A 27,748-nucleotide genomic window follows, 5' to 3' on the forward strand; every position below is an offset into this window, starting at 1 on the left:
TTTCATGCTAAAAGCAGTTCCTGATTACTGAGATGGCCAGCATACAGAAAGTCCTTCTGCAAGGAAAATGTATAGGGGGAAAAAAAAAAAAGAAGCTATTATGCTGGTTTTGTCCTACTACATATCTTCCAAGGTTGAGTTTTCATAACAGTGCAGTTGCTAAACCAAGTTGATGTATCAAGAACGTTTCTGAATTTTCATGTAGGCACCTGTGTAAAGAACAGACAAGTCTAAAGACTTGTTAAGTTTGTGTTTGTGTGCCCATTTGGGACTAACACGAGGAATACTGAATTTTGCTACCAAAGGCAGCATGTCTGCTGGTTGTATAGTTGTGACTTTAATACTGTTCAGAAATAGCTTACACCAATTATTCAGGGTCACACGTATGACATTTTAAGGACATGGTTTAGTTTGTCATTATGGGTTCTACAGCATCTGCTGCTTGGTAATCGTTCTCTGCAGTGGGTTTATGCTGTGTGACTCACAGATTAAGGAATACAGTTTCCACCAAGTAATTCACCTTGGAGATTCTAAACTGAAGATCAAGATTTCTGACTTTTCAGAACAGTTCAACTTTAGTTTTTAATGATGGGGAAAGTGATCAGATTACAAGTACATCCGATCGCCATCATAAAACAAGCCGTAGCATTTTAGCAAGGTTTCAGGTCTAACAAAAAGAATTTGGGCACAATGAGACAAGATAAGCATTCTTCTCATCCTCAAAGGATATTTTGGAATGCAGATTTGATTTTTTTCAGGGTAGCCAGTGAATTCTGTCCTCTGCACATAAGGCACGCAAGCGATGGAAGTCTTTTCCATGAGCTCTGTTACACAAGAGCGTCCAGCCTTTGATTAATTTAAAAACTTGTAAATGCAAAAAGCCCCAAATGGGTTGGAACTTGGTGATTGGATGATGGACTTGGGGTCCCTTCCAGCCCAAGCATTCTATGATTCTATGATTTTTTTCTGTTATCAGCAGGCAGCTTCAGACAGACACTTTTATACCTTCTACCTGTGGATGCACAGTTTACCAGTTGGCTTTGCAAGATCCCACAGCCTGTTCAGAAAGCATTATTTCTCCATTTCCAGACCACTGTACTGCTGACTGCCAGCAGGACTGCGCTGTCTCCCTTGCACGCTGCTTGCCATTACCATGGAATAGGAGAACCCTCAGCTTGTCATCATGTTCAGCAGCGGTTTCCCAGTTTCCCAGAGAGAAAAACACAAATGATTTTCAATGAGTACTGCAAGCTACTGTAAAAAGGAATACTCACTTTTATTAATACTTTCAAAAAAGATGTATAAAGATGACCAAAACACTGCATCACAATTCACAATCTACATTATAAGCCTACATCTCCCACTAAGAGAACAGTAGAATACCCAACACTGTTTTAGCAGTGCAGAGTGCTGTAACATTCAGCTGCCTCCATTATAGTTAGCATATTCTTAGATTCAGTCACAGTGAAGCCTGGTTGCAGAATTTATCCCTACAGGGGCATTTGTCATCCTAAGTGTGGTCCAAGGAAGCCGAGAGGAGTGCTCACTGTAGCTCTGCGTGGCTGGAGAGCTGTAGGCTGATGGGAATGTCACACTGAATTTAGCTCAAGCTGCTTCCCATTCAAGCAGCTTAAAGAGGGGAACATAAATGAGGTTTTTCCACACCTCTGGCTAGAACTTGAAGACTGAAGCAGATAATGAAGGCAAATATAATTTTCTAGTTAAAATCGCATTCTCCATAGTGTTTTTTACCTTGCCCTCCTGCACTACTACCTCCATGTGCTAGGTCTGGTTCCTGACTTTTTTGAACAGAAACAATAAATTAGATGACCTTCCTTCCTTCTTTCTTTAAATTGTCAAGATTCTGCAGGTGCAGAAATGTAAGTGGAAACATAGAAATTGCTGGAAAGAACAAAGATTGAGGTTTTGAACTGTTTAAATTGGGGATGTTTTCAAACCAAGTAACAGAATATTTGGAAGGTGAGTTGAGAGATGCTCATTTGCAAAGATGTTTGATCAGTGTTGTCAGTGCTTCCTAGCAAAAGAGACTTAAAGGAGGCTGCTGATCAAGTTAGCAAAATGAGGTACACAGCCCTCCCTTCTCAATCTGTAGCATACTGGATGCTAGCTTCTACCATCCAACTTTGTTTTCCTGTCGCCAGCTTGTATCTAGACATGCAGAGAGCTAGTCCAGACAGTTGCCTCTGTACAATTATTATTTTTTCCTGTGTTCAGAGGGCTGAAGTGCAAGAAAAGGAGACTGTTTTGCTATTGCTTTCAGCAGGAGCAGGATTTGGCTCAAACAGCACTGAGGGCAGCAGCACAGATCCACGTTAATTCTTTGAAATACGCGATTTCCCGTCATTGCCTAATTCTTCTTAACTCTGCAGAAGCAGACCGCATCAAGAATACAAAGTAGTGATTTCATTTTCAAGTATAGAATAGATGCTCATGCATTTAGTCTCACACTTGCGGGTGACAATTAAATCTCAATTCAGATATATAAATGAGAAGAAAAATTGGTTTCAGAAATCCAGTTTTGTTTTCAGTTTAGTGAAATTCTTTCACTAAAAAACAGAAAAATCCTCACACTTGTAAAGTTTCCATTTGTGACAGAGTCAAAACCTTTAAGCGATGTCACTCTGAAGATTTCCGTGCACTAGGCTGGAGCTGTTTGTATATAATTCGATTTCTGTCACATTATCAGAAAAATCCCTGATAGTTTTTCAGTTTAATTCATCTCTCTTCTCCCTCAACTCTTTTTGAAGGAATCTGTAACAAGACAATTATTTGATAAAAAGTACTTTTCTTAAGGCAGCACTGATAATGAGCATGAAGAAAAGAGCCACTTCTAGATTCCCAAGGACAACATTACAATTTCAGACTGTTTTCCAGTCTGGTCGTTCTTGTGCTTCTGATCCAGACACTTTCATTTAATCCAGACTTACAGGTGAAAACTTCAACTTTGGTAGTCCAAAATCAAAACAAACTTAATTGTGTTTATCAATGGCACCACAAAACAATTAGTTTTCATCTCTCATGACTTCAGACATTGAGGGTGCAGCAGCTTGTAGCATACACTTTGATGAATCGATAGAATTTTCTACTGTCAATAAGCTGGTGACTCCTGTTCACTTTTAATACTGAAAATTATCCAGCTGTTCTTCTGTGAAACGTGTTACTTAACTGTTCATCAATTCAATGGAGACGCAACTGAGTTTTTAAAAAGCACTTTAAATTTTAAATGACCTCTTAAAACTGTGAACTCCATCATTCACCCACTTCAAGCATCACCCAGAAGGTTCAATGTGACTTTTTTCATGTTGCCACTATCACAAAAGTTGGCATTTAATTCCTGCTTCGTAATGGTAAGATAGTTCGAAGTGGTAAGATAGGAAAACACAGAAGAGACCTTCCCCTCTTCTTTATGTTACCTGTGAAACAATGGAAACAGGATATTAGATGAAAGCACGTCAGCTTAATCGCCATCAACATTGCCAAGACTGCAGATACGAGCTCCAAAGAAACACAGCAGTGGGTCAGTGGGTGCTGGATGTTTCCAGATGGGAGACAGGATCCAGACTTCCTGATGCTGCCAATCCTCAGTGCTAATGAAGATAAATGCTCCCTCACATGCTCAGATACTGCACTAATGTGGTAACCTGTGCCAAAAAATGCACCGCGAACACAAGAGAACAGTTGTGGAGGGAGATGCAAGGAGTTAGAGAAAATTTTGCCCTTATGAGGCTTCCCAGCAGTGTTGTGATCCTTAATGACTTCTCTCTGAAGTAGGTACGACTTTTCAACATGACAAAGCATTGGTATTTTGTTGTGCTGTCAGCTTAATTATTTAAAATATTAATAATCACTACAGCTTTTCTGTTCTGCTAGTCTGTGAAGCTGGCATGGCATCTGAATCTTCCAAAACCTGTAGCCCGATGAGAGCTATAAAAATAGATAAATCTGCATGTGGTGATTAGTGCACTGAGAGCAAGAGTCATACAAAACTTCGGTGCTCCTGCATGGCTTCAGGGCCAAAGGCAACTGCAGGACTATTCAGAACAGCTGCTTAAGCAGCCTGGCAACCACTCTGCAGCGTGATGTTAGTCATTTGAAAGAAAGCTGGAGAGTCTCTGTTGTCTGACTTGACTCTGACTTCTTGATCCTTGCTGAGATCATTTCACTGATTCATCCTATATTATTATTTTTTTTTTTTTTCCACAAAAGCAGGAGGAAGCACATAGTGGAGAACAAGGAGTAGAAATCCTAAATGAAATCATAACTTCCCATAACTGCCTGCTGCAGCTCCATTGGATCAGTGATGTCAAGTCCAATCCTGGAAATGATCAGCAAGCTGTTCTTTGCTAAGGATGTAACTATTTCAAGGATCCTTGAGGCTGTGCAGGCAAAATCAATGAAGTGAAAGCGGCAGCCAGTGGAGTGGGCAAACGGCACAAAACGTACTGACAAAGAGGAATGTAGGAATGAATGGTTTGCTCTGAGTACAGTACAGGCACAGGCTCATAGGAAAAAAAACAGCTGTGGTGGATTTGTACTAAACAAAGGAGAAGTGAAGTGACTTACTTCACTAAAAAAACAGCACAAAACCATCTCTAATGAGTACAGAAGTCATGAGAAGAACTCAGATCTATTTAGTTTTGTGCAACTGAAGATAGGAGGGTTGCAGGCCTGTTGCCAGGCACTGAACTGGGCTGAACCAGGAGCCCCTGATGGAGTTCATTCTTACAGCTCTTGCAGTCTGCTAGTGCTGGCGTTAGGGAAGAGAGGGGATCAAGATGACTGGGCAAAAGGGGATCTGTTGTGATACTGATCTGTGCCAGCATGTCTTTATGTAGCCACATACACACAGATGCTGCTACTGTGCCTGCTGCCAGTGGGACCTGTGAGAATCTGCCACAAAACCAAATCTGTCTCCTGTCTCAAGGAGCCAGGATTTACATTACCTTTATAGGATCATCTGAAGCTACACACTGATCCTGGAGTCCAGCTGCTGAAGGTGTTCAAGAACTCCATATGGAATTGTAGGATTCCACATCCTGTAAGAGCAAGTTCAGAAAAAAACAAAAGATTTTAAAACATAATTAATTCCACAGTTTTTTAGGGTTTTATTTCCATCATATATATATATTGTTGTTGTTGTTAGAGGTAATAGAATTCTGTTTTGGCTTGTCTTCAGCCCCCCGGAATCATTCTGTAGCATTACTTAAGCTAAGGAACAAAGGAAAATACATTTTCATTTCAAAGTAAGCAGTCCACTCCCCCATTCCACAGCTGACTGTGATTATAGGACACACCACAGTCCTGTCTCCCTAACTGTTAGTTTCCTATCAAACTTCCTTTGAACGTGCACTGGCAGTGTCAGTCTATTTAACCTCTAATGATGGCTGTTCACTGTTTCTCCTTCAAATACAAGTCCTGCAGCACAGTTATCAGGTGCACTGGAAGGGTAGGAGATAAACAGTGGAGTGCCAACTGTGCTTAAAGCAGGACAAGCTTGCTTGCCTGTGGCAATGGGGACTTAAAGCCACTGAAACCAGCGATTCATTTTTAGCATTTGTGTGACTGTTTCTGTATTTCAGTGATTTCTCTTAACGCCTCTTACAAATCTGACAAATACGTTAGATAGCATTAGCATGAATTCTCACCCGATTTACAAACTGAAGACACAGCAAACAATATAGCAGGAGACTTACACCAAATTTTTAATATGGGGACATTTTCTTAGGCTGTCAGTCAGCTGTTGGGCTCCTACACCAGTTATTTTGTTGTACTGAATGCTGAGGGGGAAAAAAAACCAACAAACCTCTTGTTAATTCAGGTCAGATCATGTAGCAGTACCATCAAACATTTCATTCAAAAGCAAAAATACTACAGGAGTGTGGATGAGGGGAAAAAAAAGAAAACCATGATTCAAAAAACAAACTAAAATCATTTATTACCAAGTATTTAGAGAATTAGAAAGTTACATCTCTTGTGGTTCCACAGCATCTGTGGTGAACTGCTTGTTAAGCCCTGACTATGTGTACTCCAATTATGTGCTTTTCCCCTTCACGTGAGGCTGGTAGTGATGCACTGCTGTTCTATAAGGATAGGCAGCAACAAGGCAAGTCTTCATCATTTCCTAGAACCACATCAGCCCTCTCAAGAATTTCCTTCTGCGCTCCACATTTTCAGGCAAATTCTACAATTTTCTGTCTCAACAAATGTCGGACTGTAAGGATAGCACAGCCACACTAAAAAAAGATTTTTCCCCTCAAATTTTGTCTCTTTTGCCTATAGCTTGAAGATGTGAGTTTTCAGTATCCACACAAATCAGCTCTCCTGGGCCGTTTCAATAGATTCCATACTCACTCTAGCACTCTTAAAGAAGCCATTGCAGGAAGGATTTTTGCAAGGTTTTCTGCTCCAAAATCACAAATGCTGTTGTTGTATAAGCTGCAGACAACAAAACCGATGCAGTCACAATTGAATAATGGTCAACACAAACAGACTCTGTGTTAGATCAAAGAATTCTAGGTATGACTGGTATGCCCAAGTTATCCTTATCTAATTGCAGGTAATCTTTAAAACATTTCCACGTTTTCTATATCAAGGCACAAGATCATATATATCCTCCAGCTTACACAGCTATGGCAAAAACAGATCTAGGATTTTTAATGAATAAGGAGAAATTCCTGACACATTGGAGGAAATTAAAAATCTGCAAGAAAATGAGGATCAAAGCTATGGCACACTGCATTCAGAAGATTTCCACATGAGCAAACTATTCCAGAATTGCAGACCAGTTTCCTACATTCCAGTGACAGTTCATTCAGGCCTATGCCAGATATTTTAACCAAGTGGGATGGACCATTAATCCCCTATCTGCAAACACACAGTAGCCCGTTGCTGGCTTAGTAAGCTCTGCATAAGTTTGCAGTAGACCATGATTATAGGTGTGTATTTGTATGAGGCATTATTGGTTACCAGGTATTATGAATTGGCTTTACAAACCAGCATAGTTCTTGTTACATTCCTGAGATAAGCTTCTGTATATTTACACAGAGTCAAACATTCACCTTCTCCCTACATAATTTGTGCAAGAATGAAATCAAAAGTCTGTCTATTGAAAATTTATTCTCTTTACAGTAATTTCTGATGGATACAGTGAGGAATGTTGTATAAAACAACCCAACAGGACACAACCACTTACCTTAGTGTTGTTAATGAAGACAAGGAGGGAAGAGCTGTAGCTAGTTTCTCTGCACCCACATCTGTTATCTTATTCTGTGACAAGCTACAGTAAATGAAATTGCTTTGTTAGCTGCACACATTTATTCTAATTGATTACAATGTGTAACAAATTGATTTTAGATGTCCTGAAAAACCAGTGTGATGCTACAAAGCCTCAAGTTACCATTAACCTGAGAGCTTTGCTCAGAAATTGAAATAAAACTGAATTTCAAGAATCTTTTCTTACAAACATGATTATCCTCTTGGTTAAATTTGGCAACTCTCTGAAAAATGAAGAGCAGTAACTTGTGTTTTCAATAAATAATAATAATAATAATAAAATTAAAAAAAAACAACAACAAAAAACCCCACACATTCACACTGGGAAGCCTAACGACATCATACAACTGTGAAATTGGATGGTTTCAAGAGCAAAGAGTTGAAAAGGAGGCAAACATATCAGCAAATTGCATTTTCCCACTGAAAAATTCAGTCGTCTGAAGCATCAGCAGAGGGGAGTCTTGATTGTGTGAGGTGGTGATTGGGACTGGCAACTTGTTTCTCTCTCACTCCCTCATTAAAGTCAGAAGCAGCAAGGTGAACTCCCCTTGAGTCTCAGCTTCACTCTGCTGCCTTTCCTCCTGCCCTTCAATGTTTGTGGCCCTAAGAATATGTCTGCCTTGGTCTGGCCCTCGTTCTTCCCTGCATTGCTTTAATTTTTGAGGCAGCTCTGGCAGAAACATCTCAATAATTCATATGCACCTTATCTTTTATTTTTAATGCAATTTACACGTTGTGTTCGAACCAAAGGCAGGAAAAGGCAAACTATAAACCCTGGGAGGAAATAGGGAATTGCAATAGGATTAAACTATTTCTCTAATGAATATGCAGATTAAATATGTCCATAGATTAATTGCTCTATTGTGCCCATGAGTTAGTCTTGCCTGTAATTGTTACCACACAGTGTCTTTAGACCCTTGGTTTAAGCTACTTCTTTTAAAAAAATTCCAAGTTGTTAACCTTGAAACTTACTTTAATGTTTCCAGTGATGTCAGTGTTGGAAAGACTTCACACAGACTCTTTGTTCCTTCATCTCCTATGCCATTTTCACTCAGAGCATCAAGGCTGGATGAGGACAGGAAAGAGAGAATTAGCTTTCCCTTTAATACACATTTTTTGGTTTATTCACCTTAGAGACCATTCTGCATGTCTTGAGAACCTGCATCTCAGCAGTGGCCTCAATCAGCAACAACCATCACACAGCTTCTCTAATAAGTTGCTTTCTGCTTTTCAAATATACAGCCCAGTTGAAGGCTTGACCCATTTCCTTTGATATGCAAATGGTAGCACTTAATGCCTTACTTCCACCATATGCTGAGGATTATTAAAATGGTTTGAAATAGCTGTGTTCCAGCTGTGTTGGAATGAGATTTCCTGTGCACATAGAAACACAAAACTGATCAAATGCAGCAGAAGCCACAAATCCCTACCTAAACAGCAATTCTGCCAGGTAAGGAGCTTTAGAAGTTTTTCCTCATTCAAGTATCCAGGTGGAAGAATTTTAGATAATCATAATTTCAGGTATTGGATCCCCTTCCAATCTGACAGACAACACTAGGATACACTGGGATTGTTTCAATTTCGGAGCCCTGTGGTTTTCCTAAAATATCATAAAAAGATACAGAGAAATGGCTTATGGGCTGAACCATTGACTAAAGGCACTCTCAAAACCCTGTAATCTACCCACAGTCAGCATACTGAATATTGGCTACTGCTGCTACCGTTGTTTCTAAGTAAAGCGGCTTAAAATTCAGAGATAACTTGTCATAAAAGAGAATTAGTAGCAACTGGAATTCTTAAAACTTTATTTCTAAAGTTGCCCCTGGTAAAGAAAAGGACAAAGACAGCGTGAAGATGCCTGGGCAGAATGAAACCAGATACTAGCTGAATATGTCTTTTTAATGTCTTTTGCAAAACCTGTAAGGAGAAATAAAAAACACAAGGGCAATCAGCAGGGCTCTGTAAGTAACCTCATCAGCTTTTAATCACTGGGAAATACCCAGAGAGGTGATAATAGGGCTATTGAATGAGCAACTACTGAGTGCCCTAATGTTGCTGAAGGGCCTTAATTCACATTTTGTAGTTATATTCACTGAATGTTTTTGTTATTCAGTTTGTTCATCAAAGTGAGTAGTCCTGTTGAAAATAAAGGGTTTCTTGGATAAACAACCTCCCTCCTCATCATGGGCTGCCGAGGTGTAGCATTAGCAAGGTTAATCTTTAGCTTTACTCACTCTAAATGCTGCAGTGATGGAAATGCTGCCAGAATTTCCACGAGTTTTAGGAATCCCTGAAGGCCACACGCTGGACCCAGACTGGAGGAAAATAAACAGATGTAGACATGCAGCAGTTGATTCACAGTCAGAAAAGAAACAGCAGAAGTTATAAATTTGTTAAGTAAGCTCTTTCTCTACAGCCCCAGACGCCAGACAGTTCACCTTCCTCAGAAGCAACCATTCCCTACAGTCTGCAGGGAGTATTTCTGCTCCAAAGCCTCCAGATGAGGACCAACAAAGTCAAAGTCAGACGGAGCAGAGCTGTTTGTACAGAGGAAGTTTCATTAGAAGCAATATCTGCATTTCCATTTTTTATATTCTTTGTAAGACTCTCAATTGGTTTAGATTCATATATTTCTGTTCTTTTTCTGTTTCTGCAGATTTCTCATTTTAATTATTGTAATCTTGAAAGCAGAGATGTAAAAAACATTCTTAATTTTTTTTCCAGTTATTGGCAATTCAAACTAACTTAAGATCAACATTCTACTGCAGCTTAAGGCATAAACAGAACTACAGTATTCCAGCTCCAGGCGTCTGCTCATCAAATTTGTCCCTCAGATGCTAATCTCATTTGGAATTCCTTTTGTATCAGAACAAGATCAGCCTAATTAAAAGACATGGAATTTTAACCAGAGTTTTAAAATTAAAAGAAAGTAGGAAAGGAGCTGAGTAGAGGAAGAAAGATAAAATCAGAAGCGAAGCATTATAGTTCTGAGCTTGGTCAGATATCAGAGCAAGAAATAGATGAAGACCTGCTGAGAGTTCTCCACTGCATCGGTGCAAGTTCTTCCCAAATACCCAAATAACACGGGATGCTTTTAAGCAGTAGAAGAGAGAAATGTCTACCTTTGTAAGCTGTTTTACAGTCTGAAAAACGTAAGGATTAAAAAACCTCATTTTTCAAGACAATGTTTCCAAGTGAATCTTCCCCCTTCTAGGAAAACTGTACTACATACTTAATTTGGAAGGAATTCTCTGACCTTTTCCTCTCACAGCTTAAGCTTAGATGGGGCAGAATATTCAGATAGAACAGCTGAATATTTCTGGCAAAAAATTGTTTCACGGGCATTTAGATCACTATTTTGCATTTTGCACACTGACATAACATCTGCACCTGATTATAAAGAGCTAAATTTTGGTAAAGTCAAACAAAATTGATAGAACCACATTGACCTGAATCACTGCAGGATTCAGAAATTACTTTTTTATTTTTTTTTTTGGTTGGATGTAAATTACTAAATATAGTTCATATGAGCAAAATGTAAATAATAAACGGGTTTTACTTAATGCTTTACCATAAACTGAGTACACACTGTAGACAATCCCTATGACAGTCCTAAGTGTAATCAGATATCAATCATCAGGGAAGCATTTCACTTACGCAAATTCTAGTTTTCTCAGGTTTTTTACGGCAGGAATTTCATAGCTGCTGCAACTGGAGGCATCTTGAACACTAAATAAATCACATTAGAATAAGAGCATGAGAAACATTTTGTAACCAAAATAGTGCTTTAAAAAGAATTTTAGAGGGATCCTGATCATAAACAAGCTTACCAATTGATTATTATCTCCTGCATTTCTACGAGGTCAGAAAGGTCACTGATGTCTTTCATTGTCTTTGCCTTAAAGGGATCAAGAACAAATTTTTCTGTTGACACTCTCAGCAGTTCATAGTCTTTTGTCTGTTCTAAATATTTCCATAGCTTGATTGTATCACTGAGGGAGGCCCTGTGAAGTGATAAAACATGTGAAATCAATAGCTATAACTGCTGTTTCATTTATGCACAGCTTTATGAATGACACTTGCTATCTATATAGAATGACCAACCTGAATGATGTCACATTCTTCAGGCCAACCAAGTCTTTTAGCCCGTGCGTGTCAATACTGCTGTTCTGCAAATCCAAGGAAAACTCTTTTCTTGACCTTTTTAAAGTAGAGGACAGTACATGGACATCTGGTGGTGTAAGAACAGTGCCCAGAAAGGACAGGTCTGGCTTGAGCCTTAAGGCCACATGCTGCAAGAGATAATTGTTTTGTGTTTCATAAATACAGTGCAAAAGCTCAAGTAACCTCTCTGGACAGAGGTTGTTTATTTGCAACCTTTTAATATATTTCAGGAGCATTTTCTGCTTCTTGGTTGATTTTTTTACACCCTTGTTTGAAGAGCAGAAGTAGGTGTCATCCTGGAGGAATAACAATCCAGCCAAAAATCGAGGCACTAAATGTAACCAGTTATAAGGTTTCTTCTTTTTGGATGGAAAAGACAGATACTTTATTAAACTTTTGTCCTTGATGCCTTCTGCTAATATAAGGTGAAGTGCACCCAAGAAATTCTGAATGACAAAATCGGAGAACATGGTCCCATATTCCTCTTCTCCTGTACCTGAATGTTTGGGGAATGCAAATGGCAGGAAAAATCCATTTTTCAGAGCAAACTCTTTAACTTTCTTAGAAGGAAGAAGGTCACTTTTCATGGCACTTTGGTGCTTTTCTCCAAGATACCAGGCTATACATGCTAGCGTAGCAAGATTCTCTTGGTTTTGTGCAAGTGTAACATCTGTAACATCTGTTTGCGTAGGCATTATTTTTTGCTGAACAAATTTCAGGAAGAGTGTAGTAAGAGTTGAAGGAAGGCCTTGGTCTCCCATTTCAAGTATTGCCTCACAGAGAAAACAAACAAATCTACACATAACAGGGCTGTAACAATGACTGAAGAGGTACTCACACTCTTTGATTAAATTCAGTGCATTGTCGCACAAGGGGAATCCTTCAAAGTATTTGGTTATGTACAGTTCTCTCTGCCGAGGGGAGAATCCTACTATTTCAATAGTCTTATCCACTTTGGACACATACTGGCACACCTTTTCTTTTGTTCTTGCTGTAAGTAATAAAGTACAGCCATTGAGTATCTTCTTTTGGATGAGTCCTGAAAGCAGCTCCTTCATGCGGCACAAGTCTTTGTTAGGCTGGCTGGCTGAACAATGAGGAAAATTCTCATGGCCGTGCAACCCTTCCAAACCATCAAAAACCAGAAGGACTTTAGTAGAATTCTGAAGTAAATACTCGAAGATCTCTTTGCTTCCCTCCTGAGGTCTCACAAAAAAGTCAAGAAGTAGATCCTTCAAGCTGTACCACTTCTCAGGCAAGCTTATTTGTTTGCAGTCAAACCAAAAGACAAATTCAAACTGAGGAAACTCTCCATTGGACCAGTCCTGGCAGATCTTCTGAACAAGAATGCTTTTGCCCATTCCTGCTTTTCCCAGCACCACAATCACTTTAGTCTCTAACTCTTTACCTCCTGGGATTTGAAATATCTGGTTTCTTTCAAGGACTGCCTTTTCCTTCCCTTGCTGACTGTTAGTTACCGAATCCTTTTCCACTGATTTTACACTGTTCTTCCCAGGCTTGGTTTCAATTTGGCTTTGCCTAAGTGTACCATCAATATACATGTGATCAAGAGACATTTCACGCTCCACAGACACAGATTTGCATACGTCTCGGAAGTAATCCATAAGCGATGTACAGAAAGCTTCCACTGACCCTAGAGAAAAAAACACATATGCAAACTGAAGGAACCAGTCCAAAAACAACAGCAATGCTTCAGGGTGCTTTAAGCACATGACCGTAATATGGTCAAAATATATCAGTTCCCATAAAGCACGCAGGCCTGAATTTATCTAGCTCCAGTTACTTCAGACTTCAGTAATGACAAACACCTTTACACTAAGAACTCAATCACTCTGAAGATATCTATGGACGTGATAAAACAGCTAAGGACATTAATCTCCTGGGTAGGTTATATAGCTGGATGTCCGGAAATGTACAAGTCTAAGATCTTAAAAGCAGGAATTTAGCTCAAGAGAGTTGGAACAACGTAAATTGTTGAGAATGACAATTCCTAAAACAAGGCTCTATTCTGCAAAGAAGGGAAAACAGCAAATTGTGGAAGTTTCAACTCACTTGGTCTTCTTGAAGTTTCTTCAGAAAGAATTACTGGAACTTGGACTTCTTTGTACATTTCTAAGCCTGAAACATGACAATATACTTGAGAAAGATATCCAATAGTTGCTGATTCAGCTTTACTAATTTTAGCAGGAAAACGAATCCAAATGCTCAAGTTCACTGCAACATAAAACATGTACTGTCAGGAAAATATTACCACTGATCTTACACAAGAAAGGGGAGAGAAAAGCTCACAGTATTACACGTGAGCTGATGTGAACCAAGGCAGCATGACGCTCAAAAAGATGACAGCTGTTCCAACAGTGCCAAGTCATAGCATAACAAGGTGGCATCCACTGTTTTTTTATTTTTTTCAAATGGCGGTGTGCAGAAATTCACATTCACATGTAGGAAAGGTTTATCTCATCAAAAGTAAAAGCAGTATACAACATTTACAAGTATTTTCTCAAAACTTGGAGTATTTGCCTATTAATTCCTAGTTCGAAGTTGTGCATCTGTGGGCTGGGTTAGCCACCAGAGGGCAACAAAACACTTGTAGTAAGCCGCGAGGAGCTGAAATCGCCAGATCACGCAGAGAAGGGAAGGAGAGGAGCTACTGAAAACAAATCTCCCTGCACTCCGAGAGTTGGAAGAAAAGTGCAGAGGAAAGCCTGCTATCCCAGCTGGGACTGTTACAGCCTGAAAAAGACTCTGATCTATTTATAAGCCCTTCTGCATACTATGCATCTGCACTGTTTCGTTAAATAAGACTTCAGTTTTATAGCTCCTATGGAAGTTGACTGCAGCATATGGCTTCCAGCACAGAGCACTTCAAATGCTCAGGCAAAGACAGTAATGGGACAGCCTCATGCTCTGATAGCAGTCAAACACAAGGGGCTTTTGTAAGGCTTTTAACTAGATAAGATTTTCCTTTGTGGCAAACTGTATTTTTTTTTATAATTGAGCCAGTAGTTCTACAAGCCCTTACCTGCCTCGTTCTTTGGACTAGACTAAGCAGCAAGTCAGCAGTATAAAGCAGGAAATGCCACTGGTTTTTTTTGTTGTTTTTTTTTTTCTTTTCTTGAATGAGGTCAACTTCAGTAAAACCAGCAGGGGGGAACTGGCTTTGAATAGAAGGGAGTGTTCCCTCCCCGATCCGAAGTAATGTACATATTCAAATTGATGCTATACTTACCATTTAAATTAACTTGAAAACTTGGGGATACCATTAATTCAGTGGAGGAAGTCAGTGCTGGCAAGAAACAAATGAGAGTTTTCACTGTATCGCAGCTATTAGTGACTGAAATGAGGGAGTCTTGTACTCTGTTAACAGCATTGATTTTCCAGTACTTTCTGACTATTTATGTGGATAAAAGATTATAGTTCTTACCTGGATATTTTATAGCATTAGATTGACCATTTCCAAGAAAATAATTAATTTTCTGCTGAGCAGGATCCACAGAGTCTATGTTCTCTCTGTTGTCTTTCATGCCAAGTGGCAGACTCTCTGGAATCAAAGGTACTGAAGACCCTGAAACAGCAGAATCATTACTCTCCTGTTTTCAAATCTTCCTATCTCAAAAAGTTCCTAAAAACAAAAACTAAACAGCCTTCTGAGAGATAATTATCTTTTCTTGTACTTTCTGGGCAAATACTTCCAGCAGAGACCTTATGATACAGAACTGTATGACTTTATGTTTTTTCTGAAGTTCATGAGATCACATGAGGGACACAGAACATATCAGAATAAACTCTTAAAAGGTATGATTATTGGAAAACACAGGGGATTACCCAGTGTTTAGTGACCCTTGTGTCTTGACATTCAAAAGACAAAGTCTATTACTATTAAGGCAATATACTCAGGGCAAAGTCCATAGATGTGCAGACCAGAGATCAAGAAGAGAGAAAATGTACTGATACCACATATCTGAATGAATGCTTTCCCTCCTTTGCACAGAACTGCACAACACAGCTGTACAAGCAGCTAGTGAGCATTCTCCCTCTGACCATAAACCAGGGAATTGTTTGTTGATGGAGTGTTTGTAACTCAGTCATACATAGCCCCAAGTTTCTGCGGTGTGACAGAATTTCTTCCACTACTTTGTGCTGTTTCACCTAGCTTCACAGAGACACTCCCACACTTACACAAAGCTTTTGGATTCATTTCCAGCATAGGTTTAACAGCAGGAGGTATTAGATTGTGAGTCTTTGTCATTAGCACTTGCCAGTGGAGCCTGCACACCTTCTGTTATATACAACATGACCAAATCAAGGTGACTACTCAGCCCATCACTTGGATAAGTATTCACTTTTTGTGAAAAAAATTCCACACTAGATTTTGGTCTGCTATTGCAAAGACACAAATAGCATGTATAACTGCAAACAGAGTTATCTAGCAGCCCTTTACAAACACCTGGATGAGAAAGAAATTGGAACTAAACAAAAGTTCATTCCAGAAAATTTTGTTATTTCCTATTCTTTTAGGACCAATAGTTAATTGTTTATATTAAATAACTCTAATCTCTTCTTTATTAACCTGCACTTCACCAATTAAACAAAAGATTCATTCTATTCAGGTAGGGGGAAAGTACTTTCAATTTATCTTGAACATTTTCATTCTGTTAGTGAGTGTCTCAATTTTAAGTCTCAGACTGAAGTGGCTGTTAAATTGTTTTCCCCACTACTGTTCATGGTCAATGACCAAACTTACAAGATGCAATAAAACAACCAACATAAGAGTTCACAGCTACAGCTGTGGGGTACATACCAGGAATTACAAAATTTCCCAGTGCATTGATAGTGGGAACAGAAAAGGACATGTGCTGATGAGTTAGTGGGGTGCAGTCAGATGAATGGCTGTTGAGAGACGTCGTAAGGAAACATCCATTCCCTGTTGATACTGCAGGGGCATCCACTTAAAAATAAAAATGAGACAAAAACAAAAAAGAAATTTACTTCACTGCTAGAAGCTGAGGGACCCATAGAAGAGGTATCAACAGATATCATAAAAACCCAATTCTTATCAGTTGAGTTGTGAAAAAAAAAATTAATAACTTTCCAAAATTTACTCTGCAAAATCTAAAGAGTAAATGAAATTCTTCATCTTTCCTGGCCTGTCTTCTTTCTAGATGTGTTTAGACTGACAGATAAGACTCAACAAGGTCTTAAATTGGCTTCAAGGGCACAGTCTGTCCCTTAATACTGCTTGAGATGAGAGAGGTTGAGGTACAACAAACCGTATTTACTTATGCCTGTGACACACATTTATCCTACAGCCAGGCAAGAACTTGAGCACTGCTTTGTCCTTGGAAACAAGTTATAGCCTGCTTGCTGGATGCTGATATTACCTTGTAGATGGTCTGACAGCTTAGAAATGTTTTATATTTGTTTTACTTTGGTGCAAAGGACTGTAGAATATGGGCTGGGCCAAGAAGCAGTCTCTTCACTGTTATTTTTACTAGGATGTTTCCCTGGATTTCTGTGAAGCATCACACTTAGCCACTGTTTGGCATTTCCTGGTATTGATCCTCTTTTTTTCAGAGTCACGTAACGCATCATAAATAAAAGGTGTACATGAAAAGTTACAAAATTTATCACTGTTCCAGTTCTCCACTGGCCTTCTTTATGCCCTCAGGTGGGTTTAGAAAAGTTCAACTGTGCCTCTCTAGACACAAAGTCATTTTTCTATCATGAATTGGACAGCTGCATGGTAAGAAGCATGTGATTCTACAGCAGTTTCTACTCTACTGGAAGCACTGAAGTATGAAAATGCACCACTATGCTAATCATCAAATCTGTGACAGCAGATCTTCTTTGCAAGGCAGAGTTACATCTAACCAGGAAGGCAGTATGGAACATGAGGTGGTGTAATACAGTCAATAATCTTTTCGTATTCAGCCAGTATCTTACCAATTTTCTTGTATTTAGGTTCTGAAGTATCAGAACAAGTCTCTGCAGAGCCTAAAAAGGCTGAAAGAAAGAAAGAAAGGTGACAGTAAATGACAGAAAGAGGATTCACAGTTTGTTGATTTTATGTTTCCATTGTAGAAACTTATTTTACACTTTAAAGTAAAAGAGGATGCTAACAATTTCAGTTCAGCTACTTCAGAACTGCATGAGTCCAAAACATTAAACATGAATGTCAGTAGTCTCATATTAGTTTACTGTGATCCTGAAATTTGAATTCAGCTATAGATTATTTTTTTTTCCTTAAATAATGTAGCTTTGCTGTTTTTCTTGCTGTTAAAGAGTGAACAGTTGAACTAATGCTTGCTAAGCTGTAGATACACTGCAAACAAAGTTAACATTCTCACAGAGATTTAAAAAAAAAAAAAGGAAAGAAAAATTAGGGGGAAAGAAATACAACACGCTTAATGTCATGTTACAGGAAAACAAATTCTGCAAATTGTGAAGAATGTGCTGGAGGGAGTTTTTGCTTAATGTCCATCCAGGATAGGAAAAGTCAGGGGAAGCACATCTGCTTGTGTCACTGAAGAACTACATGAGAAATGCACTGAGGCTGCATATAAAACCAAAGAACTCTAATCCAAATTTTGGATGCAAACTTTAGAGCCTTTCAGACTCTCACTGTTTTTACTTACTTCTTTTGTGACATTTCTGCTTCTTTACGTCAGTGAATTTCTCAGTGTTTTCAAGAGCCATTTCATCCAAAATAAGGTTCCCTGCTAAAAAGATGACATATTGCAAATCTCAACTTTTGTTCTCCTAGAAATGTTGCAGGAGATAAAAGTGAGAGAATGACACGAGAAGACAGCAATGATGAAACATGCTCCAAATAAAAGATGAACAACAAAAACCATTCTGCAAAGCATACCCAAATCTATAGGATTTAGAAAGCTCACAGAAATCCGACCCTAGATTCTGTCACCCTGTGTTAGTTTTGAGAGTGAAGAAATTGATGTACTGTGACAAATTCAATGGCTACTAAAACACTGCTAATTATGAGCAAAGAACTGAACATCATAGCTGGATCACAGCTATATTAGAGAGTTTGTGTGATCTCTGTACCAGAAAAGGACCTTAGTCATTATATAGATGAGAAAGATTAATTATTTTAGAGGAAGAGTAAAGTGTTCCAAACTGTTTATATATTTTTTTTTATAAAACAGTGAAGCTATCTGTACCATTCTTCTACAGGAAAATACATAAATATTAAAATTGGATCTCATTTCCCCTAAGATCAGCACCAGTTTTGCCATTACGTTCAACCTCTTCACTCTGAATTCTAAAAACACCAGGGAGAGGTAAAAAAAAAAACATTTTAAAAGCCACATGGGCCTCTTGTAGCCAGAATTAATTGCCCTGGATATGCTCTGACCTTTAGCAAGCAATTCCAAATTACTTTCTCCAAGCATAAAAGAGGATGTGCAGATATTCTGTGAACCTTTCTGAATCTACGTATTTCTCAGCAGCCACACGATAATACAGATTCTCTAAAATGGTGAACTGCTGCATTTGTGCCACAATCAAAACACTGATTTTGATCAAGATGTCAAGCAAATATCTCCAATCAATTACTGATATGAAGAAATCATTTACTACATATATTTTATACCATTCCTGTGTTGATCTGGGAGAAGTAAAATCTGACATGGCTTCTCAGGCGACTTAGTGCATCCTCCACAGAAATAAGGGTGCAGAACTGAATTTATACACACGATAAGACCTATTGGTGTGTTGGGCTTAATGAATACATGGACATCATTTGTGTCAAATGCTGATAAGTCTATGCTTCTTGTAGGCATTTACTGCACTAGACAGTCAAGCAATGCCTACAATATTGCTATGGTGAAGTGATCAGCAGTTTGGCCACAAATACAACTGCTATCACATGGAAAATCCTGCAAAAAGCAAAATATCCTCAGAACTTGTCAGCACAGTTTCCGGGTGAAAGAAAGCTGAAGGTGGAAGAGGATACCTGATGACAGAAATCTTACTGGTGTTCTAATTGAAGTACAGTGCAAGGTGTTATCCAGAACTCTGTCATGAAGAAAATTAAACTTGTCCACATAAATCTTACCAAAAGCATCTTCCACCTGCTTCTCATGCTGATCCTTGAGCACATATTCTGCTAATTCAGCTAAAAGAAGAAAAGAGACAGGAAAACAGTAATGCCACAGTAAATTTCACAGTAAAAACTGTTTACTACTGTTCACAGAATTCTGCAATATAACTGAAATAACAGTTAAATTAAGATTTTCTTGTAAATTGTTGCTCAGGAAACAAAGAACATGAGAAAGGAGAAGTGGAGACAGGAAGTATTAAGCAGAAGGAGCCATTAATAGAGAGATTTTCCCCTAACAACCACAGACTGTTGTTCATCTGTTTCCCCACAATGCATGGTTTTAGGTACCAAGGTTAGGCTTATTGTGCATGAGGACCCTTGAATACCTGCCATACCATGGTTAGACTTACTGTGCATGAGGACCCTTGAATATGTGCCACTCTTTAGAGTGAAAATAGAATTTGTAGGAAAGAGCTATATCAAATGGGTAGAAAAGAATGAGCACATTAAGATACCAAGAGCTGGAAAAAAAAAAAACAAAAACAAAGAAGAAGCTTTCATACCTATTCTAGCATAAGCATCTCTGGCACTGGAAGAGAGATACAATTCATCCTCACTTTCATCATTTTCCACTGTACACAGGAAATCCATATTATTGAATTGTTCATAGTTGCAGGTATCAATTTCAGGATCTAGAATGAAAAAGGAGTTAGCACTGGTTTAACAAATACCACAGCTAAGGAAAAGTAACAGAAAGCAGGACATGAAGAAAAAGGAGATGTATTATTTCAGTGTAAGGCTTTTGGTTTTTGGTGCATGTTGGCTAACTAGGAACAGAATTGAATTCTCAGTAACTTACAGTTAACCCAGAAATCCACATTCTTTTGTTAAACTCTGAAAATTCACCTCTCCTAGTATATAAAATGGTTCCAGAACCCATTTCATGGCACTACAGCCTGGAGACATGGCGTGGAATCATCACAGAATCATAGAATTGCTCAGGTTGGAAAAGACCTTCAAGATCATTAAGTCCAACGACAACCTAACCGTACTACCCTAACTCTAACAACCCACCGTAAAATCATGTCCCTGAGCACCACATCCAGATGGTTTTTAAACATATTCAGGGCTGGTGACTCAACCACCTCCCTGGGGAGCTTGTTCCAGTGCTTAAGAACCCTTTCTGTAAAGAAGTTCTTCATGATATCCAACCTAAACCTCCTGGGGCAACTTCATAGAATCACAGAATGGGTTGGAAGAGACCTCACGGATTACCAATCTCCAGCCCCTCTGCTGCAGGCAGGGCTGCCAACCTCCATATCTAATACTAGACCAGGCTGCCTAGGGCCCCATCCAACCTGGCCTTGAACACCTCCAGGGACTTGAGGCATTTCTTGTTGTCCTGTCATCTGTCACATGGCAGACAAGACTAACCCCAAATAGTCCATGTTATTAAACCTTTTTATACTTCAGGATGTGGTAACACCATCCAAATTCCCTCTTGGGAATGTTGCAGAGTCCTTGCTAACCTCTGATCTGCAGCAGTAAATTGGCTAGGAAAGTGCAAGTCAGACAAGGCCAAAAGCATGTCAGGGACTGTGTTAACAACTTAACAATGAAGATGTCCTACTTCCAATAAATGGGGCCATATTTTGACACTGTTTAACTTATCCATGTCTTCTCAGACACTAGGAAGGCTAAGAATTCAAGCCAGCAAAACATCTCTGCTGTTGTGAAAGTCAAGTCCTTTATCCCTAATTCATCCTACTTTCAGTCCTGTGCAAGTGAGGTCATGGCAGTGCAGAAAAACTCCTGCAACAAGATGCAGAAAGCAAGGTGGATTTGAAATGGTATCACTCCAGTATGGTAACTTCTTAACGTCTATCTGGCACAGAGCTCTAGGACTTCAACATATGTTCTCCTTTCATTGCCATTCTCAACATGTTGAGCTCCTTTGCTTAAAACAACCTCAGCTACTGTTTCATAACACAGCAGCACAGGTACACTTTCATGCTTTCACTCTAGCAAGCCCAGGCAAAGCACTGTGCTCTGCAATGTCCATACTAATTTAGGAGCAGAATTTGATGGCGAGGGCCAACCTTCTAATCTGCTTAGCTGTAGAAACCTGTATGAAAGGAAACATCCCCTCAGCACCCTAGTCTTTCTGCTTTCTCCTCCATCACAGAATAATGAAATCATTAGTCTGTGCTCTGAAAAGATGTAGAACAGCACCTGCTAATGCAAGTCTATTGTGTTGGTGCCTTAGGAAATGAGTTTGCTTGCAGTTGTCTATCTTCATAGAATCACAGAATGGTTTGAATTGGAAGACACCTATAAAGATCATGACTTAACTTTTAGGTAGTCCTGTGTAGTGCTGAGTTGGATGTGATCCGTGTGGGTCCTTTCCAATCTGAGATGTTCTATGATCATCCAGTTCCAACCTCCCTGCCATGGATACCTCCCACCAGATCAGGTTGCCCGAAGCCCATCCAACCTGGCCTTGAATTGTTAAGCCTTGTCCCATCACTACACACCCTTGTAAAGAGTCTCTCCCCATCTTTCTTTTAAGCCTTCTTTAATACTGCAAGGCCCCAGTAAGATTGTCCTAGAGCCTTCTCTTTTTCAGGCTAAACAACTGCAGCTCTCTCAGCCTGCCTCCATAGGAGAGGTGCTCTAACCTTCTGAGCATATTCATGCCTTCCTCTGGACCTGTTCCAACTGCTCCATGTCCAACACAAACATGTGAGTTTGTGCAGGGGGCACAGCTCAGAGAGGCTCTCCATTCATTCACTCTAATTGACACTGATATTTGGGATTGTTCTGGACCAGGTTCAGCACCTTGCACGTCTTTAAATACGTGGTAGTTTCCGGAAGCAGTCATTGTTTTATATACTTATACAGAAAAAATTATCATATTGCAAAACAAAGCACCTGGTGAATTCAGTCCAGCCACCACGATGAACTGTCATTGGATGGCCACTTAATCTTGAAGAGATGGCAATGCCTTATATCTAAATTATTCAAGTGCTTTTTAGTGCTTTACTAACCTGCAAAGAATTCACCTTCATTTCCAGACGACTTAGAGTCTGAGAATGTAAATAGATGCACTGGATCAATATCACAAAGCAGCAAATCAAGGTAGCCATTTTCAGACACAGATGCTGAATCCATGATTTATCTCTTGTCTGAAATCAGATCACAAAACAATTAGCTATGACAGAGACAACTTCTGTAAATGAAAAGTAAAAGTCTAGCACTGTGGCTTTCTGCTGATCATAAGCCATTGAAATCTGACAGGACTGGAACTGGTCTCACTGGTCTCATGCGTGAGACTCATTGCAATCTGCATCTAGGTCTGTAATTTTAAGTCATTGTTATCATGCAGATAAGTCTCAAGTGAAGTTATTGCAATGAGATTCACCCATTTTTCACAACAACCAGGTGGGATACTGCAGTCTGACCATACAGCCCAAAACAACCTGGCAAGTACTAAATAAACTGCAGCTTCTGTAACTTCAAAATATAAGTGGTACAAGCACAGATCCAGCAGTTATTGAGGGAACAAGGAGACTGCAGTGAAGAGGATGGAAGAACTCCATCCTGTACTGCTATGACAATGTCTGTTCGGGGTCAGCAGCTTCTGGCTGGGCTGCTACATCCCAGCTCGTGAGACCTGCAGACAGCTCTAGGAGAAGTCCCCTCAGTACAGGAAAGAACAGTAAAAGATCACACAGCTATTTTGTAGAGCTCTTCCCCAAACTTTATGGTTTACTGTGTATGGTCACATTGGGAATTCATTTCTGGTAACAGGGCACTTGCTGGCACTGTAAAATTTACTACAGTAATTTAAAAAATAGATTTAGCAATATCTGCTGGACAAAAAAAAAAGCACTAGACAAAAAAGCATGAGCTAATAAGAATTGCTAAGCATTTTAGAGTGCCATACAAAATCGAGACAACTCTCTGTGTACTCATGTGCTCCCTGCTGCACTCCCACATTTCTGTACGGTTTGGGAACTGCTTTGTTTCTGCATTTCTTTAGATAAAGTTTATCTGTCCTCCACCTCATTTTAAATCCCTTCTGTACGCTTCCAGTTAGAGCAGCAAGCACCAGCATAAGCTCAAACATTCCACAGATAGTGGAATAACTGTACATGTTGGTTATTCATCATCTTTATCAAATTATTTCCAAAACAAATATTGGCTTCTCAGTGCTTACAGATCTCTGATATGAATGCTATCTGTGTTGATGATCCAAGTCATTCAATCCACCATAATGCTCAGATACCAACATGAAATGGACAACCAGCAAATTTTCCAGTCTGCATCCTGTTAAAATAGCTGGTCACACACTGCAACTATGGAAAGTTTCAGACAGGCACTGAGAATTGTATTTTGAGGTGAAGGCAGTAAGCAGAACCAGTCACACTACCACAAGCTACTTTCTTGTGAACTAATCCTCATTTCCCTCCCAGCCCTGGGTGGAGTTGTCCCTTTGTGCAGCTTGGAAATGGACCTCTCTGTGTTCTTCTGCAGAAGACACCTGAATCTAGAGCCAAATCTTAGGAGAGCAGGTGGACATAGCAACACCCCACGCGTAGGGGTGACCTACACTCAGGTACTTCTCCTTTTTCATACTGTGTGGCCTCATTACATTATCAACATTACAAAAAGTTGTGGTTATTGCCTGCCCTACTATAAATGGAAAGCAGAAGTTGACAAACCTTCATGAGAACCAAGAAGGAGGTTATAAACATATCACATTAATTTCTCAAATTGTTGCTGCATGCTCTTTGTTGTATTACTGTAAAATCTAAACACAGTTGGGCCTTGCAGAATATTGGTTTTCCACACTGTGAACAATGCTGTTGAAACATTAACCCCAAAATAATATTGGATCAGAAGTAGAGACAGAGAAGTGATGAGCAGAAGTTCTGCTGTCCCATAGCCCGGGGCAATGTGCTTTGGGTAGCCCTGCCTGAGCAGCAGCATTGGAGCAGCTGAGCTCCAGAAATCTTTCCAGTCTCAGCCATCCCATGGTCCTGTGCAGTTCTAAAGGGAATGCAAAACAGACAGGTGAATCACTCCTTCCAAGTTTGGCAATTATTAAACTGCTTGATTACAGCAGATGAAGAAAAGGGCAAATCCTATGGAAAGGGAGTAAGTAGGTCTTCTTAGTCTTTGTGGAAATATAATCCTAAGAGCTTTTGTTACTCTAAAGATCTCTTCCAATTGCATTTCCCTGTGGTTAAATACAGACATAATGCAAAATGTTTTGCATTACAAGGTCAAGGTGTCAGGAAGGAGCTGAGAAAGGAGCCTTGCCAGTTCCAAGTCCTGCTATAGAGCTGAAAATTAAGAATTAAGAAGAGCTACAGCTCAGGAGTACAGGAGTAAGAGAAATGTAGCCTTCTACCTTGGGAAGATTGAAGACTTTCAAAAATGAAGAACTTGCACTGTTTACCCTCTTTTTTTATTCACTGCATTGGGCTGACATACATCTACACAAATCTGCCTTTCTATTATCTACGCTGGATTTCAGGTGGTGTAGTTTCTTTTGCTGAACCAAAAAAAAATCTTAATAACAGCTGTGCTGCGGCATTAAAGTGATGGGGGGATTGTGGAAAGTGCTCTGTCCAAAGTTTCAGGGAAAAAGAAGTGAGTTTTGGAAAGAGGAAGGTTGCTACATGAAGGGTGTGCCAGAGGGAAGCAGGATTACACCTCTGGATAGTGAATGCTTGGCTGTGTGTTTTAACTGAAGCGCAGAAAATGAAACCCAGCATTACTAAGTGTGTTTACAACAGCAATTGCTTTCCAGGACTTTCCCTTTTTTTTCCACACAGCATCCCACTGAATCCAGCACCCACTGTCTGAGGCTATAGTTGATGTGTTCTGTACTGCTCAGTCACTTTCTTGGTTGTTTCACACATGACTTTACCTTAGTTTACTGATAATACAGTCCCCTGGCGTCCTGCAGTGTTGCCAAAATGGGCATTTTGCGTATTTTCACATCACAGGATTAAAGTTTCATCCAAACCTTTGTGTTAGGGCATTGAATGCTGTTACCAGCTCTCTGGGGAAGGTAACAGGGGACCAAAGTCCCATGGGACATCAGCACTGACATTTGCTTTTGGCCTCTGCACAAAGCAAAAGTTCTAGGTGAGAAAGACAGGTTGTGCTTCCCAATGTACTTCCAGGGTGCTGTCTTTTGCTATTTGGGTGCTTGTTAAGACTAATTTTTTTTCTTTAAACATTGAACTAACACATCCTTTCCCAAGCAGCCTGTTAACTCCAGCTCCATCCCTATATTCCCTGTGCTCCCTTTGCATTAACTCTATGATGACTCAGTGCATACCTCTGCTGCAGTAAGGTTTCTACTCAGGATGCATCCATGTTAGTGCTGTTTTCTACATATACAGCACAGCAATTTGATTCACTTGCAAGACTCTGGGTGGGTTTTGTTCAGCACTCTTTTACAGTGCTAGCAAAACAATAAGAATTACAAATGCTGGTAAAGTAGTAAAAGAAATAGTGAGCATCACTATACCAGGACAAAGAATACAGCTCATGAAGCAGTAGGTGTTCCCTTAAATCACATACAAGTCCTAAGAGTTAGACGGCACATTTTAGTTTCCTATAGATAAAGGGAGTAAGTTGTGACTTATCATTTGACACCAGGCAATGAAGTCTGCTAGCAGTTAAAACCAAGCGGTAGTTAAGAGGAAGGAGAAGATTTACAGAAAGGCAATAATGTGGAGTTTTCTTCCAATGTGAGAAAGATGCTTCTGAGGAGATCTGTCAGGGGGTATTCTTTCCCAAACTCTTTTGACTGACAGGGAATAAAGCAATTTCCCACAAGTACAGAGGATAAGAAAATTTTAAAAGAAAAAGAAAGTCATCTCAGGAACGGAAGAACCCTGCCCTACAACTTAATTTTCATATCAGTTTAGGAAGCCAAAAATAATAGTGTGCAGCTTATATTTAGCATTGGAAGTTTGGGGTCCTATTTCAAATCTATGAGAAACTTATGTCCAAAAGCCTGTTTAGCTTTTCCTGCTGTATTATGTGATTTACCAAAAGATGATGCTTTTGCCTACGGAAGGCATCTTACCTATGCATTAGTCTAAAATGAAAGAACTGAGATGATGCTGGAAAAAAATCTGCTGTATGTCCTACCTTACTCTCGTTTGTCTCCTTCAGATGAGGTTAGAGAAGTTTGAAAAAGTACAGATGTCAGCCTGAGGGATTTTCTGCCTTTCTGTGAACTTCATTGTGTAGTGAGAAACAACAGATTAGAAAATCAAACCCCAAAACCTCACCAGCTTTGCCTGGTAGATAGGTATGTGTAGGCAGGCTGCAGGCAAGCTGTCCTGCAGGCGTCAGAGTTGAGAAAATCTTTGAGAACAGAATTTGCCTCCTGAACCCAGCAGTGCCTCTGCTGTCAGAGCTGTGCCCATCTCTCCCATCTCAGCAGGGAGGTGATACGAAGTGGCAGAGGAGACCCCTTGCCTATTTTTTAGCAGACAAACTTCCTTTATATTCAAAGACCTTCTCTATCACAGAAGCCCTCCTAAACCAGAACGTTTTCTTGCCAAAACAGTCAGAAGAACAGAAACAAGCTAGTTTATTCCAATACTCCGCAGTTTCACTTTCCGTATAAACAGTATTTGTACAGAGAAGAAGCATGTTCCCCTCAAAACCTGAAACTACTCATTTTCAAGCAATTAACATAACTAAAATTTCTGCAAAATTTCATCCCTTCTAATTCAGATTTTATCCTAAGAATACTTCAAGCAATACAAGTCCAGATACTGACACACAAATCAGTTACAGTTCTTCACGGCAGGTAAGACAAAATGAATTTACCATGACAAAAGCATAGCAGTTGAGAATTGAAGAAAAACTGACCTTAGGAAAGCAGGTGGTTCCTGTTCCTTCAATCTGGATTCAGCACCAGCACAGCAGGAGAGCTGCTCTCACTACTGAGGGTTCATAGAAATAAGGAGGAAACAAGCCAGGCAAGTCACAGCTGAAACGTTAGAGGCTTAGGGGAATTCCAAGGAGGAAAACTTAAGAGGAAGCTTCCCTCTAGCAGCCCTGTACAACAAACTCTTGTACCTGTCACTTGCCACAGCTAAGAAGAGCCTGCACTTGCTGCTTTGTAGGAACAGAACAATTTATCCACTTGGAAACTGGAACTACTTGAGAGTT

At 39.6% G+C, this 27,748-nt stretch overlaps 1 protein-coding gene across 1 annotated transcript; it reads right to left on the bottom strand.

Annotated features, from left to right (window-relative positions):
• Positions 1-66: 66 nt before the first annotated feature.
• Positions 67-27,689, bottom strand: CIITA (class II major histocompatibility complex transactivator). The gene is made up of 20 exons (XM_042864407.1): positions 27,446-27,689; positions 22,585-22,722; positions 20,101-20,229; positions 19,553-19,612; positions 18,114-18,197; positions 17,422-17,481; positions 16,280-16,426; positions 14,903-15,043; positions 14,708-14,764; positions 13,531-13,596; positions 11,398-13,111; positions 11,124-11,297; positions 10,951-11,022; positions 9,528-9,608; positions 8,266-8,358; positions 7,214-7,297; positions 6,373-6,456; positions 5,715-5,798; positions 4,965-5,057; positions 67-3,434 (listed from the first exon to the last, which is right to left on the bottom strand). Exons 2-19 carry the CDS (start codon positions 22,706-22,708, stop codon positions 4,985-4,987), a joined length of 3,327 nt encoding a protein of 1,108 aa, XP_042720341.1. The 5' UTR covers positions 22,709-22,722; positions 27,446-27,689; the 3' UTR covers positions 67-3,434; positions 4,965-4,984.
• Positions 27,690-27,748: the final 59 nt, after the last annotated feature.

This window comes from Lagopus leucura, unplaced genomic scaffold (genome assembly GCF_019238085.1).
Source record: "Lagopus leucura isolate 7727_CA_CO unplaced genomic scaffold, USGS_WTPT01 Super-Scaffold_760, whole genome shotgun sequence".
Taxonomy (NCBI): domain Eukaryota; kingdom Metazoa; phylum Chordata; class Aves; order Galliformes; family Phasianidae; genus Lagopus; species Lagopus leucura.